This window comes from Pistacia vera, unplaced genomic scaffold (assembly GCF_008641045.1).
Source record: "Pistacia vera cultivar Batoury unplaced genomic scaffold, PisVer_v2 Contig212, whole genome shotgun sequence".
In the NCBI taxonomy this organism is placed as follows: domain Eukaryota; kingdom Viridiplantae; phylum Streptophyta; class Magnoliopsida; order Sapindales; family Anacardiaceae; genus Pistacia; species Pistacia vera.
Window position 1 is genome coordinate 2,164,768 of NW_022196016.1, and position 19,901 is coordinate 2,184,668.

The 19,901-nt window shown below is 37.1% G+C and overlaps 5 protein-coding genes and 1 pseudogene across 5 annotated transcripts; 2 read left to right on the forward strand and 4 right to left on the reverse strand.

The window, feature by feature from the left end:
* Window positions 1-680: 680 nt before the first annotated feature.
* On the forward strand, window positions 681-6,235 carry LOC116129430 (adoMet-dependent rRNA methyltransferase spb1). Its single transcript, XM_031415167.1, has 11 exons — window positions 681-1,236; window positions 1,756-1,803; window positions 1,904-2,062; window positions 2,179-2,225; window positions 2,392-2,548; window positions 2,731-2,792; window positions 3,001-3,181; window positions 3,870-3,959; window positions 4,273-4,424; window positions 4,525-4,651; window positions 5,009-6,235. Exons 1-11 carry the CDS (start codon window positions 763-765, stop codon window positions 6,008-6,010), a joined length of 2,499 nt encoding a protein of 832 aa, XP_031271027.1. The 5' UTR covers window positions 681-762; the 3' UTR covers window positions 6,011-6,235.
* Window positions 6,109-8,300, reverse strand: LOC116129431 (phenylcoumaran benzylic ether reductase POP1-like). The gene is made up of 5 exons (XM_031415168.1): window positions 7,927-8,300; window positions 7,602-7,736; window positions 7,230-7,467; window positions 6,754-6,957; window positions 6,109-6,517 (listed from the first exon to the last, which is right to left on the reverse strand). The coding sequence occupies exons 1-5, from the start codon at window positions 8,107-8,109 to the stop codon at window positions 6,351-6,353; spliced, it is 927 nt and encodes a 308-aa protein (XP_031271028.1). The 5' UTR covers window positions 8,110-8,300; the 3' UTR covers window positions 6,109-6,350.
* A 300-nt stretch (window positions 8,301-8,600) lies between these two features.
* Window positions 8,601-10,871, reverse strand: LOC116129433 (annotated as a pseudogene).
* An 894-nt stretch (window positions 10,872-11,765) lies between these two features.
* Window positions 11,766-14,023, reverse strand: LOC116129480 (phenylcoumaran benzylic ether reductase Pyrc5). The gene is made up of 5 exons (XM_031415222.1): window positions 13,751-14,023; window positions 13,341-13,475; window positions 12,540-12,777; window positions 12,069-12,272; window positions 11,766-11,973 (listed from the first exon to the last, which is right to left on the reverse strand). Exons 1-5 carry the CDS (start codon window positions 13,931-13,933, stop codon window positions 11,807-11,809), a joined length of 927 nt encoding a protein of 308 aa, XP_031271082.1. The 5' UTR covers window positions 13,934-14,023; the 3' UTR covers window positions 11,766-11,806.
* Window positions 14,024-15,771: 1,748 nt separating this feature from the next.
* On the reverse strand, window positions 15,772-18,055 carry LOC116129617 (probable pinoresinol-lariciresinol reductase 3). Its single transcript, XM_031415341.1, has 5 exons — window positions 17,851-18,055; window positions 17,628-17,762; window positions 16,961-17,198; window positions 16,633-16,836; window positions 15,772-16,101 (listed from the first exon to the last, which is right to left on the reverse strand). Exons 1-5 carry the CDS (start codon window positions 18,031-18,033, stop codon window positions 15,935-15,937), a joined length of 927 nt encoding a protein of 308 aa, XP_031271201.1. The 5' UTR covers window positions 18,034-18,055; the 3' UTR covers window positions 15,772-15,934.
* A 308-nt stretch (window positions 18,056-18,363) lies between these two features.
* Window positions 18,364-19,704, forward strand: LOC116129426 (syntaxin-112-like). Its single transcript, XM_031415164.1, has 2 exons — window positions 18,364-18,470; window positions 18,674-19,704. The coding sequence occupies exon 2, from the start codon at window positions 18,694-18,696 to the stop codon at window positions 19,591-19,593; it is 900 nt and encodes a 299-aa protein (XP_031271024.1). The 5' UTR covers window positions 18,364-18,470; window positions 18,674-18,693; the 3' UTR covers window positions 19,594-19,704.
* Window positions 19,705-19,901: the final 197 nt, after the last annotated feature.

Consider the following 19,901-nt stretch of genomic DNA (forward strand, 5'->3'; position numbering starts at 1 on the left):
TAGTAATGTTGGCAAAAACTTCTTCAAACAAACTCACTGACATAGCAGGGAATGTGTTCTTATTGTACTTTTAACTTCATCTTGAATGTAGAATGGCTTCAACTTACAATCTCGGACTCTTATTATATATTAATTTTTGAAAAATCCCTAACATCTGGATTTGAAGTTCAACTGCTTTTATCCTTTGGATGATCAAACCAAGATAAAGAATGAAATAACTTCAGCTAATTACCATAATTACCGATGGTTGGGTAAGACGATAAAGACTTTTAAATGTATTATTTAAGAGGTATTGAGTTTGATTATTCTCTTATGTTAGTAAGGGTCCGGTTTATCTGATCGTTAACGCTAAAACCTTAAGGATTAGTCGATGATTTCGAGCCTTACATGCAAATGCTAGTATATATAACTAGTATAATTATAAATTAGTATATTTGATTATTTACAGAAGAATTTTTTTGTCCTATAATTACTAATTATTTTTATGATAGTTTTCTACTCCCTAAGGAGGATTTATAAACTAATTTTGATTCTCATTTAATTATGACAGAGTTATATTTATAAATATTCAATATAAATATCTCATTTGATTTATTTAATAACTTTAAAAAATAATTAAAATAGAAACATAATTCGTAAAGGGAATAAAGACTCATGAAGTCAAGAGGCTAAAACCCTAATCTTCCAGTTGAGGGTGGGGTTTATATATTCTAAATTTCACCAACTCTTCTCTTTCTTCTCTCCACCTCCGTCTCTAGCAAAATGGGCAAAGTAAAGGGTAAGCATCGTTTGGATAAATACTACCGTTTAGCCAAAGAACACGGCTATAGATCTCGAGCTTCATGGAAACTCGTTCAGCTCGAAACCAAATTTTCCTTCCTCCGCTCTTCACACGCGGTCCTCGACCTTTGCGCCGCCCCAGGCGGGTGGATGCAGGTGGCGGTGCAGCGGGTGCCCGTGGGCAGCCTTGTTCTGGGCCTGGACTTGGTGCCCATTGCCCCCATACGTGGCGCTATCTCTTTGGAGCAGGATATAACAAAGCCTGAGTGTAGAAGTAGAGTGAAGAAGGTGATGGAAGAGCATGGAGTTAGAGCTTTTGATTTGGTTTTGCATGATGGGTCGCCTAATGTTGGTGGAGCTTGGTCTCAGGAGGCTATGAGCCAGAACGCTTTGGTTATTGATTCTGTTAAGCTGGCCACTCAGTTCTTGGCTCCTAAGGGAACTTTTGTTACTAAAGTATGTGCTTTTTAAAAAGAAACCTCTGTTTTGCTTTGTTTTGGGTTTATGAGTTTTTCTGTAGTATTTGATTGATGGGTTAGTTGGTGCTATCTGTTGTGTTACTTCTAAGAGCTAGCGTATCAATACCAAGTATGTGCTTTGTAGGATTACAAAAGTTTGTGGCGTCCTTAAAGAAAAAAATTATTTTGCTTTAATTAATTAATTATGATAGGTTTAGCGCATTTTTGTAGTATTTGATTGATTTATTTGTTTGTTGGTGTTATAGGTTGTATTAATTTATTAGAAATGGGGTTAATATAGCAAATATTTGATTTACAGGATTAGATGGGCTCAATTTCAAACTTGAGTTCACTAATTGGGTTGAGGTATTTCTGGGTTATAAGAATGGTGATATTAAGTATGCTATATTAATATTTAGTTTTTGTTTGTTTGATGGGGAAATGGGTTTATCTTGTCACAACTTTTATTATACTTAATGCTGAATGTTTGTTTATTTATTTATTTATTTTTTGTTAGGTTTTCAGGTCACAAGATTACAGTTCTGTCGTATACTGCCTCAAGCAGGTGATATATTGTTTATATTTATTTTTTTGTTTTTTGATTAAATGTAGTTCATATACTGTGTAGCCATTTTTTTTTTCCTGATCTTGGCTTTGCTGTACAGTTATTTGAGAAGGTTGAGGTGGATAAACCAGCAGCTAGTCGATCAGCATCAGCTGAGATATACGTATTGGGTTTAAGGTACAAGGCTCCTGCAAAAATTGATCCTCGTCTTCTTGATGTGAAACATTTGTTTCAGGGGTCTATAGAACCCCAGCGCAAGGTAAGTTGCATTATGAAGTTGTGGGAAAAAATGACCCTAAATTTTTTTTTTCCTTTTAATTTATGTGTTCGTTTTCTTATTATTTGTTATCTTGTTTGTATGAATTATTGATGTAGGTGGTGGATGTACTAAGAGGAACAAAGCAAAAAAGACATCGTGATGGGTAAACTTTTTTCTTTTTCTTTGCTTTCTTGATGAATTTTCAGAAATTATTCCTGTGGCACATGAACAATTTGGTATTTTAAACAATGTTGTCTTTGTGCAATGTGTCTGCATTAATTAACTGTCTATCTACTTATTGGTTGTTACTAATCGAAATCCTATTACAGATATGAAGATGGAGAGTCAATTGTGAGGAAAGTTTCTTCAGCTGCAGATTTCATTTGGTCCAATAATCCTCTTGAGATTCTTGGTTCAGTTACTTCCATATCCTTTGAGGATCCATCCTGTTTGGCCATCATAGATCATGAATTGACAACAGAAGAGGTTTTTATCACATTCATCCTGATGTTGTTCTACTGTTGATCTTTTATTATCATTCTATATAGGTTTTAACTGTTGTAAATCTACTTGCTGGCTAGGTTAAAGCTCTATGCGATGATCTACTGTTGATCTTTTATTGTCATTCTATATAGGTTTTAACTGTTGTAAATCTACTTGCTGGCTAGGTTAAAGCTCTATGCGATGATTTGCGTGTCTTGGGAAAGCAAGATTTCAAGCATCTATTGAAGTAAGAGAACATGCATACCTTTTATTTGTTTATTACATAGTCAGATTTTAATGCCAAAGAAGGAAGAAAACTATAAAAATGTTTTGGTTTGTGTGATGCATGCAATAGATGTCATTTGTAGATAGACATTTATATTGTATAAAACACTTTCTGATCATAATAATATTATCATTTTAGATTTGAGTTTAATTTATATTTTGTCATGTAGGTGGCGTATGCACTTAAGAAAGGCTTTATCTCTTTCACAAAAGGTGGCCACGCCAACTCCTAGTAATGTCGAAATTGAGGACGAAGATGAGAGAGTACTCAATGAAATGGAGGAGCTGACAAATGCCATGGAGCGCAAAAAGAAACGAGAAAAGAAGCTTCTTGCAAAAAAAATGGCTAAGGTTGGTTTTCTTGTGGTAAACTTCCCCTTTGTTTCATGCACACACATACAAATGTACATATCTGAATAATGTTTGAAGATGCGAAGCAAATTCTTTATTGTAAAGTTGGATTAATTGAAATACCTTTCTGTTGTTACTTTTCTTAACTTCAACAGACTGTTTTTTGTCCTTGAACATTAACATGAACACAAGGAAATAATTTGTAAATCTGTAAATTGTCAAGTTTCAAGAATTGTGCATCTGATAAATATGGGTGGCACCATGGCAGGGCTCTACTGAGGTTCAGGAGTACTCCTATGCTTGAGCAATTTTGCTTTCTTATATAAAAGAATTTTGGTAAAGAATCTTTAAAATGGTTTATCAATTCAAGAAACTCGAGCTAGAAATCCATAATTTATGTCCTTTACACCTCAGGGGCCGGGATGAGTCACTAAGCCTTTCCTGAGAAATTGGGAATCAACTCTTTGGGGACTCCATCACAGATGTTATATCTGAAATAACTTGTTTATGTTATATCTGAAATAACTTATTTATGAATTTAGTTTTAATATTTATGGTCTCAGTGGCACTTATTTAGTCTTTGTAATTTTGAATTCGAATTTGAATTCATGGCATGCTCTTATTCATACTCTTCTATTGGTATGCGTTTTTGACTTGTTTCTTGTTTTCCTGTCTCTGGATGTTCCAGGACAAGGCACGAAAAGCGACTGGGATGCAAGTAGATGTTATGCAAGATGATTACATTGATCACGAGTTATTTTCTCTATCTTCCATCAAAGTAGGGTTTCACTTCTCTTCATTTTCTTTCTTTTGTATGATTGTCTTGTGAATAGATTCTGATTTTGCAATGAATAGTGTTATCTTCTACGCTACCTTGTTGGTGTTTGTATGAATTGAACATTAGAGCCCACTTAACCATTTTACTTTTTTACTCTCTTGTGATTTAATGGCTAGATGGGACAATTTCCCATTGAAGGTAGCCTGAAAAAGTTAATCTTTGCTTTTGTCACAAATTTAATTTCTTAATCATATCCAACACTATAACATTGGTATTGGCTCATTCTTGGTTAAACTTGATGATGGTTCTTTAGGGTAAGAAAGATCTTGTTGCTGTCGATTCCACTCAATATGATGATGGCGATGATGAGAATGCTGATTTGGGGGACAGTGAAGATGAAAGAATCAAGAAGACAACTCAAGATTACTCTTCCAGTGATATGGACTCTGATGAAGAACGCAGAAGGTAATTCCTTTTATTTCTTCATTAAAGTCCCTATCTACTTAAGCATGTAATTGGTACAACCATAAGTCTCTGTATTTAAATTACATTTCCTGATGTTTAGATATGATGAACAATTGGAAGAGATTCTCGATCAAGCTTATGAAAGCTATGTGGCCAAGAAAGGGGGAAGTTCAAAACATCGGAAGCGTGCTAAACAAGCCTATGCCCAACAGGACCAACTTATGGAGGTATGTAGCTTTTGGAGTGTTCTAAATGTATATCTGTATGCAGGCTGGGTGCATGTTTGTTTTTCCCTTTTTCGTTTTGCTATTATGTGCTCTTCTGACTTAGGGAGTGAAATCTTGAGTTGCCCTCGTGGCTTAGCATCCTCACTATATTACCGACTCTCTCAATGATCTTGGAGCGTTCAGTCTTCTTTTCTCCCATTTTAGTGTAACATAATTCATTATACCATGGGTGGATGAGTGCTTGAATATGGGTCCTGTTGTTATTGCTTGTGGCTGTGAAAATATTAGGCATGGCATTCTTTTTAGGCATAATACTTTTGGTGATTACATATTCATCTCTTCATTTTGGATGGTCAGGATGGGAATGATGACGAAATTGGTCAGGCTGATTATGATTCAGAAAAAGATCAGGGTGATCATGATGCAAATCCTCTAATGGTACCACTTGATGAGGGTATGCCAACACAGGAGGAAATTAAGAATAAGTGGTTTAGTCAGGACATTTTTGCTGAAGCTGTAGAGGAGGGAGATTTGGGGAAATCTGACAGCGAAGACGAAATGCAGGTAGATAGGCCGAAGGAAAAACACTCCATCCCTCAAAAGGCGAAGGAAAAGGTAGTAAAGGATACTGCAGGTTCCACTAATGCTCATGTCCAATCATCCAAGGCGGAAGATGACTTTGAGATAGTCCCTGCTCCAGCTACAGATTCTAGTGATGACTCATCCTCTGATGAGTCAGAGGATGAAGATGTTGACACAAAAGCTGAGATATTGGCTTGTGCAAAGAAGATGCTGAGGAAAAAACAAAGGGAGCAGATGCTTGATGATGCTTACAATAAGTACATGTTTGATGATGAGGACTTACCTGAATGGTTTTTGGACGAGGAACGGAGGCATCGCCAAGCAATTAAACCCATTACCAAGGAGGAGATTGCCGCAATGAAAGCACAGTTCAAAGAAATCAATGCTCGGCCTGCTAAGAAGGTTGCAGAGGCCAAAGCCCGAAAGAAGCGAGTTGCCATGAGGAAACTTGAGAAGATTCGCAAGACGGCAAACATTATATCAGACCAGACAGAAATTAATGACCGTTCAAAGAGAAAACAAATTGAACAATTATACAAGAAAGCTGCGCCCAAAAGGCCTCAAAAGGAATATGTGGTTGCAAAGAAAGGAGTTCAAGTCAAGGGTGGGAAGGGTAAAGTTGTTGTTGATCGCCGGATGAAAAAAGATGCAAGGACACGTGGGTCAGGCAAGGGAGGGAAAGGCGGCTCGAAGAAGGGAAAAAATGCAAAGGTACAGAAAGGTAAAGGATCTGTAAAAGCTTCAACAAAGAAGGGAAAGAAGGGAAACAGAGGATAAAAAGATGAGTAACTCATGACTGAACTCTCAAAGTTCAGAAAGATTTTGGTTATTTCACCTTATACATGTTTTAACTATTAATAGTTTGTTGTAGCCTGTTGAATTAAAGCTAAAAATTGATGAAGTTTCAGTTGATCCAATTTATGCTCAGTTATCTGTACAAAACAGATGAGAGTATGATCTGAGTCTCTACTTGGAATAAAATTGGTATTTCAACTTTGTTTATTGATTGTTACATCAATTATTGTTAAACATACAAAACAAATTGAACTTTATATGGAATCTGGGATCCACAACCACCCATTAATTTGCCAGGACTCTGCAGCTCCAGATCGAAGACTTACACAAGCCGATTAAGGTACTCATCCACAGTGGTGTAGTTGACATCAGGATAAAGCTGCGTAGCCTCAACTCCAAATGATGGTTCAATCTCAAAGTTGGTATGATCTCCCTTCACATAGGCTGAGTGCTCAATAGCTAATATCACATTCTGTGAAGCCACAGCCTCTGAAACATGGGAAAATAGAATATCAATTATCAAACTTGAGATTATTATGAGCATTCTGAGATTTGCAATGAAAGCCATGCTGGAGGCTACTCAAACTAATGGAATTGACGAAGACTTTGAAGAAGTTTAACTTACTGCTATTAGTCAGTTAATTTTATTATCGACTTAAAGACGTTTAGAGAGGGAGATTTCCATGATCTCTTCTATGATAAAAAAAATTGACATTTTCACTAACCTTGAATATTTTTCAGAAGTTGCTCCTCTGAAATGTAGATCCTTTCAAGGGTTTTTCCAATCTTTTTCTCCCACAAAGACACAAGATCGTTGAATGAGTAAATGTTGGAAGGGGGTCTAATGTAAAGGATTTTATTCAAGGTTCTCGGATCATCCACCGCCCTGATAGTATAGGTTGCAATATCATCTTCCTTGTTATAAATTACTGTAGGTCATAACATATGATGAAACTGGTTAGATTCAAACAATGCTTTTGTGGAAACTGAAATCATCATACTAGATGCTTCAAACACCAGAAATACATCAATAATAAAGCATGAACTTATATTTTGCAGCCATTTATAGTTTATATGACAATTTACACCAACTCTAGCCTCTTATAATCATGCTTCTTCAAATTCTTTCTCCAACTCACTTAGTATTATATATAAAGAAGATAAATTTATTACTGCATTCCTATAGTCAATCTGCTTTTACCTTTTGGAGTCCCATCTCCTAAGATGACCACTTTTTCCCTCGGGGGACCTATGGCTCCAGGCTGTGAGAAGGTGGAAAGGTAGTGGTCAGCGAAAAAATTGGATGATACATAGGTGTATGGAATTCCTTCAGCTTCAACAATTCGACGGATTTTAGCCTTTGTGGCAAAGGCTGATTTCGCTGGCTCAACAGGATGGACACGATCAACATCATTTCCAAATTCTGAAGGGAAGAATCTCTGCATAACATCAAACACTTCCAGAACAAGTTACAGAGTTCATGAAAAACCAATCTTACTAGATGCCTCAGTGATTGATAGTATAAATTCTGTAAACTTGGATGAATTGAATGCTGCAAATACCCATTTACTACCTTAACATTTCCAGCTTCTTTAATTGCAGCGATAATCTTGACTTGATCAACCAATTGAGCCCGAGATATCGTTGATATAACCACGTCCACTTGCTTTATTGCATTCACCAGACTCTCGTGATAGTGCACATCTCCCTGCATAAATTATCCATTTCGAAACTGAATAAGAAAAACAGTTGTTCATTCAAGAAATTCTAACTACAGAAAAATCGGCGGGAAATTGAAAAACGAAGAGAGAGATAGAGAGAGAGAGAGACTGAAAGGCGTTACCCACGATAAGGAAATTGAAGAGAGAGAGAGAGAGAGACTGAAAGGCGTTACCCACGATAAGGAAATTGACGGCGAGGTTCTTGAAATTCTCGACGATGTTCGCTTTAGAGGGACCAGCGAGAGTTGTCTCTCTCACAAGCGCGAATGTCGGGTGTCCGGCTTTCGCGCTCGCTTCCACCATGAATTTCCCGATATATCCAGTCCCACCGATAATCAGAATCTTGCTTTTCGTAGCCATTACTGAAATTCCAATCAAAATCAGAGCTTTCTTCCCCTTCTTATTAAACCTTAGAAGTGAACTTGTGTTCTTTAGAGCAGTGGCCCATGTTTAATGACGTAATTGCCCTTCAGATTTGATTAACCTCTTTAATTTGGTTTTAGAGTTCATTTTAATTGTGAAAAACACACAAGATTGTTGACTAAAATGATATGATATTGTAAAGGTGACAAACTCTTATATGTTAAATCTGTACTATGTTAGGATTCTTCATCATAAAAGTGAAGACATCCATCGCTTGAATAAAATCATTTGAGGTTTTAAGATGAAATTTAAACTTCTTAATAACATGTTTGATTGCGAAGATTTCTTTGAAAGTAGAATGATAATGCTACTACCCATGAGGTGTGACCCAATTGATAACTGGGGTCCAAATGGGACGAATTTTATTAGTAATGTCAGGGATTCGAATCGCATTGAAAACACCTTACACCCAGAGGTACTTGCCCGAGCCCCGATCCCTGATCGAGATTAGTTTCATACCTTTGGATATAGAGAGACCCGAGGCTTTCACCAAAACGAAGCATGAAAAGCCTAGTTTGTTTCTTTGCCTATATTGTCACAATGCCAACATACAAACAAATTAAACAAGCCAATGTGATACAAAATGCAGACCAGCATTAGCGACGAAAGCCAACAACAATTTTGCACTGAATATAAAATCTGGGATCCACCAACCACCGAATAATTTGCCAAGATTCTGCAGAAGAGTTACACAATCTGATTGAGGAACTCGTCCACGGTGGTGTACTTGACATCGGGATAAAGCTGCGTGGCCTCAACTCCAAATGAGGGTTCAATCTCAAAGTTGGTATGATCTCCCTTCACAAAGGCCGAGTGCTCAATAGCTACTACCACATTGCGTGGACGTGCAGCTTCTGCAACATAGGAAAATAGACCAGCAAATATCAAACTTGGTATTCTTATGAGAATTCTGAGGTTCTACAATGAAAGTCATGCTGGATACTGGTGAACACTTTGAAGAAGTTTTTCAGTTACCTTGAATGTTTAACAGAAGTTGCTCTTCTGAAATGTAGATCCTTTCGAGGGTTTTGCCAATCTTTTTTTCCCACAGAGATACAAGATCGTTGAATGAGTAAATGTTGGCAGGGGGTCTAATGTAAAGGATTTTATTCAAGGTTCTCGGATCATCCACCGCACTGATAGTATAGGTTGCGACATCATCTTCCTTGTTGTAAATTACTGTAGGTCAGATCGTATGACGAAACTGGTTAGATTCAAACCGGGCTATGCGGAAAAAAATTGAATCAACATGTAAAATGCTTGAAGCACCATAAATCCATCAATTGCAAAGCACAAACATTTTGCTGCTCTTTATATTTTAGGGGTGTGCAAAAGCACTGATCAGAATTGTAACAAGAAGTTGCAGGTACCCAAGATACTGATTCCGGTTCCAATTCCTGTTCGGAATCAACCATCACAGAGTAGGTTCTGGTTCCTCTCTAGAACTGACCCTCACAGGATAGGTTTCGATTCTAGAATTCAGAAACCAGAACTAGAACTAGAACCCAAGATATGGGTAAGAACTGAGATTGAATTATAATTTTGTAAACTGTTGAGGGTGTATTTTAATTTTTAGAGGATTTATTTGTCATTTTTTAAAAAGTAGTGCAGTACTTAGAATTAATATGGGTACTCGGAACTGGAACCAATGTTTCAAGTTCCGGTTCCTAGCTTCTAGTAACTGGATCGGTTCCAAATTCAAGGAATCGATCGGTTCTGATTCCATTCCTTTGAATTTAGGCGGGTACCCGGACCTGCCCACCCCTGCTTTGTAAGACAATTTACACATACTCTAACCTCCAGTAAATGTTGATGAAGTGTTGCGTTAATTTGCTTTTTACCTTTCGGATTCCCATCTCCTAAGATGAAAACTGTCCCTTGGGGGCCCTGTGGCTCCAGGCTGCGAGAAGTTTGAAAGGTAGGAGTTAGCAAAACCATTGCAAGATACATAGGTGTATGGAATTCCTTCAGACTCAACAAGTCGGCGGATTTTAGCCTTCGTGGCAAAGGCTGTTTTTGCTGGCTCAACAGGATGGACACGATCAACATCATTTCCAAATTCTGAAGGGAAGAATCTCTGCATAAGAGTTCATCAAAGTTCTGTAAACTTGGACGAAATTGAATATGGCAAATGCCCAACAGGGGGAGACTTAAACTTAAACTTAAACTTACCTTAACGTTTCCAGCTTCTTTAATTGCAGCGATGATCTTGACTTGATCTACCAATTGAGCGCGAGACAAAGTTGAGATCACCACCTCCACTTGCTTTATGGCTTTCACCAAACTCTCATGATCCTGCAAATCTCCCTGCATAGCCATAAAAATTGAAAAGGTTACCATCTTAGAAATACATTGTTAGTAATTCTAACTGCTGAAAAGTTATACTCACGATTAGGAGATTGACGGAGAGGCTCTTAAAATTCTCGACGATTTCCGATTTAGAAGGACTAGAAAGCGTTGACTCTCTCACGAGTACAAATGTGGGGTGGCCAGCTTTCGCGCTCGCTTCCACAATGAATTTCCCGATATATCCAGTCCCACCAATAATCAGAATCTTGCTTTTCATTGCCATTAAAGAAATTCCGATCAATTCTTTCTTCTTTTTCAATCTTACTAGTTCTGAATACCGACTAATATTGATGAAGATTTATGCTTCAGCACGTTCATATTGACGTGAGCATGATGGTGAGTTGACTAAGGCTTATGGGCTCAGATGTTATTCGATTTGAGGTCTAAATCATTGTTTTAAAACCTGCCCAGCCCGACCGGTTTAACCAAGACCCGAAAGCTTCAACGGGTTGGGTTTATGTTTTTCCTATTCACCCAAAACCCTAAGATTTGGGAGGATGATCGGTGAACAATTGCCGACCGGGATGTTAGGGCTTTTGAAAAGAAACTGCCAGTGAATGCCATGGTGGTAACGACTTTGATTTTCGTTGAGTAAATCGACCAAAAATCGAACAAAACTGGTAGCGACAACAGCCGGCTTTTGCAGGCAATTGGAGAGGCTAACGAGGGTGGGGTGAGATGGGTTTTGGTCAGAAGGAAGAGATGAGTAATTTCTGGGTTATGGGAAGGGTTGTTGATGCCAGCGTCAATGAGATCTGATCTGGAATGCCGATGCCGACATCAATGATCTTGGGTATATTTCAAGGGGAATGGGCTTAAGGGACAATTGGAGTTGCATCTGAAGTGTCACCGCTGCCAACCGATTTGTATTTAATGTGTGTTTACTAAATTTTAAACTTATAGGGATGTAATATAATTTTTAGGGGTGTATTCACTGAATTTTAAAAGTTTTTGTCAATCAGTTTGACCGCCGATCAAACCAGTTAAACCGATCAACCTAGGACCCGAGTTAAACCGATCAACCTAGGACCCCACAATTTTGCTGGGATTCACCCCGGATTGGGTTTTAAAACATTGGTCCAAATTTTAGTGGGTCCTAGACAGTTTTTCCAGATACCACATGTAATAGCGTGAAAAAAAAGGCACAAGCTCGAACTTTGGGAATTTAAGTTTATTTATTGCTAAATACATTTAATACACGGAAAAACAGGAAAGCAAACTGAGCATAAAAGCCTATAATATACCACATTATTTGTTAAGATCCTGCAGATAAACAAAGATGGGTTCACACAAACTGATTGAGGTACTCATCCACGGTGGTGTACTTGACATCAGGATAAAGCGCTGTGGCTTCAACTCCAAACGATGGGTCAATCTCAAAGTTGGTATGGTCTCCCTTCACAAAGGCTGAGTGGTTGATAGATAACAGCACATTCACAGGAACCGGAGCCTCTGCAAACATATATAGTAAGAAAGGTCATCAGCAAACTTAAACTTTGACATTCTTATAAGAAAGAAATCTGAGGTCTGGTATTTTTTTCACTAACCTTGAATGTTTTTCAGAAGTTGCTCCTCGGATACGTAGACCCTTTCGAGGGTTTTGCCAATCTTTTTCTCCCACAGAGACACGAGATCGTTGAATGAGTAAATGTTGCCAGGAGGTCTTATGTAAAGGACTTTGTTCAAGGTTCTTGGATCATCCACTGCTCTGATGGTATAGGTTGCAATGTCATCTTCCTTGTTAAAAATTGCTGTGTAAAATCATAAGATGAAACTGGTTAGATTCATTTAACAATTTTTGCGATATAGTTAATTCATTATGCTAATGCTTGTAAATCCTGAGAAATATTTCTCACACAATTACAAAGCACAAACTTACTTTTACAGTACTCAAGTACTAATCAAATACTGTTGCATTCATAACATGATCCAAACTTCTAGAGCTCTCGCATATGTAGAATATATATTAGAAGTAAATGTATGAAAAAATTCCCACTGCTGATGTGATTAACTGTTACCTTTTGGATTTCCATCTCCTAAGATGACCACTTTATCCCTGGGGGGAGATGTGGCTCCAGGCTGTGCTAAAGAGGGAAGGAAGTAGCCAGAAAAGAAACTGTTTGCTACATAGGTGTATGGAATTCCTTCTTTCTCAACAGTGCGGCGGATGTTAGCCTTTATCCCAAATGCTGTTTTCGCTGGCTCGACAGCGTGAACACGATCAACATCATTGCCAAATTCTGAAGGAAAGAATCTCTGGATAGCATAACAATTTTTCAGAATTAACCAAGTCTTCGAGTTCAACAAAATTCCAATTAAATGCATTTATCCAATGAAGTTATACTACTAGTCATAAGTCAGCCTTATGAATCCAAGATTCAGATTAAATCAAGAGCTTTTAAGATATTCATGATTCTGAGTATATATATCTATGGTTCTGAACATTCACACACAAAAACTGAGAAGAAAAAGAATACTAAAATCTGCCCATTAGTTGCTAATGCTGTAGCTAATTTCTGCCATGGATAATACTGAATAGCACTCTGTAATTTATTTTCTCTACTTTTTCATTCTTACCAAACAAACGTTCAAGCGAATAAGCCATCAATATAACCATATAGTTTAAGAAATGGAAAGAAGATCGATGAAGCAAATAGATTTAAACACAGATTAATTTACTGAAAAGCACTCTGTAATTTATTTTCTCTCCCTTTTCATTCTCACCAAACAAACCTTCAAGCGAACAAGCCATCACCCTGTAGTTTAAGAAATGGAAGAAAGATCGATGAAGCAGATAGAATGAAAACAGATTAATTTACCTTGACGTTTCCAGCTTCTTTAATGGCAGCGATAATCTTGTCTTGATCACCTAATAAAGCGTGACCCACCGTCGATATCACCACGTCCACTTGCTTAATCGCGTTCACCAAACTCTCGTGATTATATAAATCTCCCTGCATAAAACCAGATACAATAATATAAAATAAACAATAAAAAATTAGCATCTTAACAGTAAATTATTTGTTTATTAATTGTTAATTATTAAGCAGATTCCGATTCTGTTCTCCAAGACTTAATTCCGAAACCACGCGCCACTCATTGAAAAAAACCATTAAGAAAATCTCGATTTCCATACGATGCATCGCAGAAATTTATCGGCAACCAAACGGCGCCAAGGAAAAAATCGGGGGGGAAATGAAAAATAAAGAAGATAAAAAGCGTTACGTACGGAAATAAAATTGACGCCGAGGCTCTTGAAATTCTCGATGATCTTGGATTTGTCAGGGTTAGAAAGAGTGGCCTCTCTAACGAGTACAAACGTCGGATGACTGGCTTTTGCGCTCGCTTCCACGATGAATTTTCCGATATATCCAGTCCCTCCGATCAACAGAATCTTGCTCTTCGTTGCCATAACTGAAATGCCCGTTTCAAACTCCGAAAACCTTTCGTTTCTGTTCCGTTCTCCGAGCAATGGACAAATTTTGTATCTTGAAAGACAAGTGAGACGGGTATTTATGGTACTGCCTGTAGTATGTAATTACCGAAGTAACACTGACATTAGCCCTTGATTAGTTTCCAAATCAGATCTTAATTTTAATGATCGCCTGAAAGCGTCCAGATTCATTTCATTTTGTGTCCTAGTGCGACTGCTCATTTTTTTAGTGTGTTTGTTTTACGAGGTAGGGTTTCTGATAAATTGAATTACGAGTAAGATTTAAATATTAATAAAAACTCTACTTAGTCTCTTAATTTAGTTAAATACCTTTATAATAAAATATTAAACATTAACAAAAACACTCTCATTTTCCTATTAAATATCAACAACCAATTATTGATGTTAGAGGGTGATCGACAGTCACCATAATAGTGCACGATCGATTGAAGCTAACTAATTATGCACCGATATGACTTTTTTCGACTAGATCCATAGTAGATCTGACAAAAAAAAAGTCACATCTATCGTGAATCTAACAGAAAAATGTCAAATCTATAGTCAGATCTGATTAAGTTTAATAGTCAGCGACGACAAAAAATATGATCATCATTGATGGTCAACGACAGCAATATCTTGGTTGTCGTTGACGATCAACGACCAGATCTTTGGTCGTAGATTTAATATTTTTCGAGTAGATTCACAGTGGATTTAATCGAAAAAAGCTAAATCGGGATATAACCAACTAAATTCAATCGATAGTGTATTATTACATCAAATTTCGACTATCTTTCAATGGTGGTGATAACAATTTAATATATATAGATGAGTGAAGGTGTTTTTATTAATTTTTAAATTTTTTAAAGTGTTTAGTTAAATTAATAAAGTTTCGAGGTTTACAAAATAATTAAATAAAATAGAATAAAATTATCATAATATCACAACAAATATATATTTTAATAAGATAAGGATTAAAATAGTTAAAGAAACACGGAAATTTTATTTCTTGGATGCATTTGAAGACAATCCTAGGATATTCTCTTACTTATTCAGCGTGATATCAGCATGATCATGTCCCTGTCTTTTGGTCTGGAATTAGAGCCAGGTTCATTTCTTCCTGTTTATATGCTTTTGTGGGAACACAGTTGGATGTAGGTTTAGCTAGGCCACGAAGAAGCACGTCATTGTTGGAAAGGTTAGGTGAAGGTCTAATCAGTTCAGCAGCAATTATGTCATGCCATGGAAATTGAGACCGTCTTTAGAATCATTATCGATCTTTAATATTGAAAAATGTTTTTCTTTCGAAGACCTGACTCTCTGATTTTTCTCTGTGGCTACAACCATTTACCATTCCTAACAACCATCAGCATCAACAAAGAACCATATAACATGAAAATTTCTTGGGTTTCATTTCATCACCCTGTTCTATGCCTGTGAGCTGGAGGGAGGAAGCCGGGAACCGGATCAGTCAGGTCTGTAGTTGGCCCTCAATGCATTATTTCGCATACGGATAGATGCCAACGAAAACCATTAAGGTAAGGAGACAGATTAATGCAATGACAATGGTTAGATTAACAGGAGCTGCAAAACTGAAAACATTAGAAAGACTACAGGCTAATATATATATATAACTTCTGAAGGAGAAAACTATCTTGACTGGCAAAGGAACCAGACAAGAACTTGTATCGCGCTCTATGAACACAATGTTATGATTTAGCGCTACAACTAGGAAAAGTTTAGACAAAATTTTGAATATAAAGCACCAAGCAGGGGACTTATTTTTTCCATGTTCTGTGTAGTTGAACCTCAAGCACTGGGACCAGTAATGTAGGAGCTCTTGGACCATGTTCTGTATCATACCTTTGTTCTGGATCTTATCAATGGAACAAATGAGTCCATTCAGTCATCTTTAATGAATCATTAGAAACAGCAACTCAGAAAAATGGTTAGAGTTCGTTGTAAAGCAAGTAAATAATAGTCTCACAATAGGGTGTCTAAATGCTCACTGATTGTGGTGTATTTCAAGTGTGGATAGAGCTGTGTCCCATCCATTCCCCCAGAAGATTCAATATCAAAGTATGTGTGGTCTCCCTTTACAAAGATAGAATATATGAAAATCAGCTCCATGTTGTCTGGATATGGAGTCTCTGCAATGCAATGAGCAGCACATTCTTGGTATCGTCTCAAAGAAGAAAACAAAGGAGAAAATACACCCATCATGCATTCTATAGAAAGACAGCAAAAGCACTTTTTTCTAGTTTCTCATTGTTATACGGCCTTCATATTACATATCACATTTAATCCCCTGCCCTAGAGAGTATCACAAAGGTGCAAGAGATGAACTTCTTAAATATTTCACTTTAGTTTTCTGTTCCCTTGGAATTCTCTCTAAGTTACCACGATAATAACTAGAAGTACTTACAACACAAAGTAATGAATCTGTTATATTTGCCTCCCTTGAGACCAGTTTCTGTAAAGAAAGAAATTGCTTATAATTTGCACCTAGATTCTGATTGACATTTTGGTTAAGTGGTTCTAAGTTAAGCATCATATTGTCATGCACAAAATTCCCAATTGATTTCAAGATAGTTTCTAAATGCCTTGGTAGGTAAATTTCTGTTTACTCGCCTACAAGAGAGTAGCCTGTACAGTAATCCTACATAATATAGTCAAAATACCTTTAATTTGCTTAAGAAGTTCTTCTCCTGGTACATAAATCTTTTCGAGTTTCTTCCCAATCTTACTCTCCCAAGTCTCCACCAGCTCATTCATAGAGTAAACATTTCCCGGCGGCCTGAGATACAACACCTTATTCAACGTATGTGGATCATCCAGTGCACTAATTGTGAAAGCGGCAACATCAACGTCCTTCACAAAGACACCTGCACAGAAATGACAAGAAGAGCCAACAAAATTTACCATAGCCACTACTTACTCAAAATGTAACAAACTAACTTTCCCGGTGAATCAATGTCAAGGAGTTCAGTCAAATCTTAATCAGCAAACCTTTTGTATTTCCATCCCCGAAAATTGTAACCTTGTCCCTTGGAGGAGTCTTTAGGCCTGGCTGGACAAGGCAGGGAAGTAAATAGGTCATGAATAGATTGCAGCAAATATAAGTGTAGGGAATGCCTTCAGCTTCTATGAGACGTCGAATCTCAGATCGACGTGAATAGAAGTTGTTGTCCATGCCGGAAATTTGAGTTCTGTCTGGATCCGCTCCAAATTCTGAAGGAATAAACCTCTGAAAAGATTAACATATATTAAATTATTAACAAATGAATGAGTCAATACTTGTATATGCAGACACTGAAATATAATACATATCAAGAGACAACAAAAGAACCATCTATTTTCTCATATAGTTTATTATATGTAAAGTTTTGGCATCATTCTAGAAAGTGAATGCCCCTAACTTCATTATAACCAGCTTAATTGTAACAACTAATGAAGAAAACATGAACATGCAGAAGACCTCAACACAAAATTTTAGCATTTCATTTCTTTTTCATACTCAAACTTAAGAAAATTCTGAAATCAAAGCTCTTATCTCCAAAGAAACAGTTCTTTATGCCTCTTTTGTGCAGGATTAAATCAGATATACAGTCCCTAGCGCCAATTAAACAAAACAATCAAAATAAATAAGAAAAATCAAACATCTATAGTTAAAAACCTTGATGCAGCCAGCTTGTTTAATAATTCGTATGAGAAGCTTCTGATCAAGAACCTGTTTAGATGGAATTGAACAAATAACCACATCCACTTGCTTCACTGCTTCAAAAAGACTCTTCTCATCTTCCAGTGATCCCTACAAACCAAAACCAAAGAACCACAAAAACCCATCTTAAATATCAAAAACCAAAACGATTTCAAAGCGGAAAGAGATGAATTCTGACCTTGAGGAGGGTGGCACCAGCAGTGGAGAGAGACTGAATCTTGTCTTGTTTGTTGGGGTCACAGAAAGATGAATCTCTTATGAGAACGAAAGTAGGATGAAAATTTTCAATACTAAATTTGGCCAAATGAAACCCCAATCTTCCAGTTGCTCCAATTATCAACACTTTGCTCTTCTTCTCCATCACTTTCTCCCACTGGCCAATATTATCTTATTTCAGATATGCTTTCAGTTTGGTTTATGGTACTTAGATTTGTTCACAGTTCCGGTATTCCACGTCATCTACTGGACCCACTAGTGGGGTCCATCAAATAAACTTAACTTGCTGACGTGGTGAATGTTAATGGAGTGTTTACATATAAAACGGCTATTTTTAAATTTGAAATTTGAAGCATGAACAGAGTAACGGAAGCCATAGCCATTCATCATTTCATGGCTGTTCGTAAAGAGCATTTCTACATAAAAGGATGAGACTTTTTTGTTCTGCGTTCAAAACACCCTTTTAAAGCTCTCAATTTGTTTTCTAATTTTGTTTTGGTTTTATTCAAGCCTCAGTCTCGAAGTCTGCCCTGCGTTCAGAGAAAAACTATATAGCAGGATAATTCATTTCATCCATTCAAGGTTCTTAATTTTTTGTTTTTTTCTTGATTGATTTTTCAATTTAAATCATTTCTGTTAGCATTTTTCAAATACATGTTTCGATTTTATAAGATTGAGTTGAAGTCAAATTACTTAAATCTCTTTATGACTATGTCAATATAGTGGAGTCAAATTTTGATTAATTTCTAAGAAACTGAAGTTTTTTCTCAACTGGGTTGTTGCAGATTATTCTAAAGAGGCGAAGATGAATGATCTTATGACGAAATCATTCCTCAGTTACGTAGACCTCAAGAAACAAGCCATGAAAGACCAAGAATCCGAGACTGATATTGAAATGGGCCGCCAACTTGACCCCATTGATGAGCAAAACCTGTCACAGTTCTTTGAAGAAGTAGCAGCTATCAAGACTGACATGGAAGAGATCACCAGTCTCCTTCTTAATCTTCAAGACTTGAACCAAGAAACAAAATCCACTCACAGTGCGAAAATTCTCAGAGGAATTAGAGATAGAATCAAGGCAGATATGATCACAATACTTCGAAAAGCGAAGAGTATAAAAGCAAGGCTGGCATTGCTTGATCAGTCTAACATCGAAAATCGAAATGTATCAATGTCTTATAAAGAAGGGAGTCCAGTTGATCGAACCAGGATTTCGGTTACTACCGGCTTGCGAGTTAAGTTAAGAGACATGATGCATGACTTTCAGTCCTTGAGAGAGCAGATTGTGAAAGACCACAAAGAGGGGCTTAAAAGGAGGTATCATAATGTGACAGGAGAGGAGCCAAGTGAGGAAGTGATAGAGAAGATGATTTTGGGAAGTGTGGAAGAGAAGGTTTTTGAAGGCAAAGAAGATTTGGTGATGGAGACTCATGAAAGGCAGGAGGCTTTGAAAGAGATGCAGAGGAGCTTGACAGAGTTGCATCAAGTGTTTCTTGACATGGCTGTGTTGGTGGAGGCACAAGGGGAGCAAATTAATGATATTGAAGAGAATATGGCAAAAGCTGGTGCTTATATCAGTGGTGGCACTGATGGTTTACACCATGCTGATCAAATGAAGAAAAAGAGAAGGAATTGGGCTTCTTGGATTGGTGCTTTTGTGCTGATTTTGTTTCTGGTGTGCCTTATTGCCGCCTTGGCTTCTTAAATAATCTTTGTGGTTGATGAGTAGGGTATATTTGTGGCTTTTATTGGTTTGCTTGCATAGAGAAGATTTGGCTACTTTCATCAAAGGAGAATGTTTTTATATTTCTGTCATTCTGAGAACTAAGTAATGTGTTTGATAATATTTCTTAAATTATCCCCTCATTGTTCTACTCTACATGCATTTGAGCACAATATATATATGTTAAAACTCTGATTCTATTTCATCACCCAGGGCATGTGACATAAAAGTGACCATTTTTGGCTGTCGTTAACAACTAGATGTGGCCAAAGATCTAACCGGAGATCTGG

What these genes read in the sequence shown, in the direction of transcription:
- LOC116129617 (XM_031415341.1), bottom strand. Translation starts at nt 18,033, where the DNA reads ATGGAGAAGAAGAGCAAAGTGTTGATAATTGGAGCAACTGGAAGATTG. An exon ending in CTGGTGCCACCCTCCTCAAG is followed by an intron (nt 17,763 to 17,850) that starts GTCAGAATTCAT and finishes TTTGGTTTGTAG; the next exon opens with GGATCACTGGAAGATGAGAA. An exon ending in ACTTCTTAAGCAAATTAAAG is followed by an intron (nt 16,102 to 16,632) that starts GTATTTTGACTA and finishes ATTGCATTGCAG; the next exon opens with AGACTCCATATCCAGACAAC.
- LOC116129426 (XM_031415164.1), top strand. Translation starts at nt 18,694, where the DNA reads ATGAATGATCTTATGACGAAATCATTCCTCAGTTACGTAGACCTCAAG.
- LOC116129431 (XM_031415168.1), bottom strand. Translation starts at nt 8,109, where the DNA reads ATGGCTACGAAAAGCAAGATTCTGATTATCGGTGGGACTGGATATATC. An exon ending in TCGCCGTCAATTTCCTTATC is followed by an intron (nt 7,737 to 7,926) that starts GTGGGTAACGCC and finishes TAATTTATGCAG; the next exon opens with GGAGATGTGCACTATCACGA. An exon ending in AGGAGATGGGACTCCAAAAG is followed by an intron (nt 6,958 to 7,229) that starts GTAAAAGCAGAT and finishes TATGACCTACAG; the next exon opens with TAATTTATAACAAGGAAGAT.
- LOC116129480 (XM_031415222.1), bottom strand. Translation starts at nt 13,933, where the DNA reads ATGGCAACGAAGAGCAAGATTCTGTTGATCGGAGGGACTGGATATATC. An exon ending in AAGAAGCTGGAAACGTCAAG is followed by an intron (nt 12,778 to 13,340) that starts GTAAATTAATCT and finishes TATGCTATCCAG; the next exon opens with AGATTCTTTCCTTCAGAATT. An exon ending in ACTTCTGAAAAACATTCAAG is followed by an intron (nt 11,974 to 12,068) that starts GTTAGTGAAAAA and finishes ATATGTTTGCAG; the next exon opens with AGGCTCCGGTTCCTGTGAAT.
- LOC116129430 (XM_031415167.1), top strand. Translation starts at nt 763, where the DNA reads ATGGGCAAAGTAAAGGGTAAGCATCGTTTGGATAAATACTACCGTTTA. An exon ending in TTTCTCTATCTTCCATCAAA is followed by an intron (nt 3,960 to 4,272) that starts GTAGGGTTTCAC and finishes ATGGTTCTTTAG; the next exon opens with GGTAAGAAAGATCTTGTTGC. An exon ending in AACAGGACCAACTTATGGAG is followed by an intron (nt 4,652 to 5,008) that starts GTATGTAGCTTT and finishes TTGGATGGTCAG; the next exon opens with GATGGGAATGATGACGAAAT.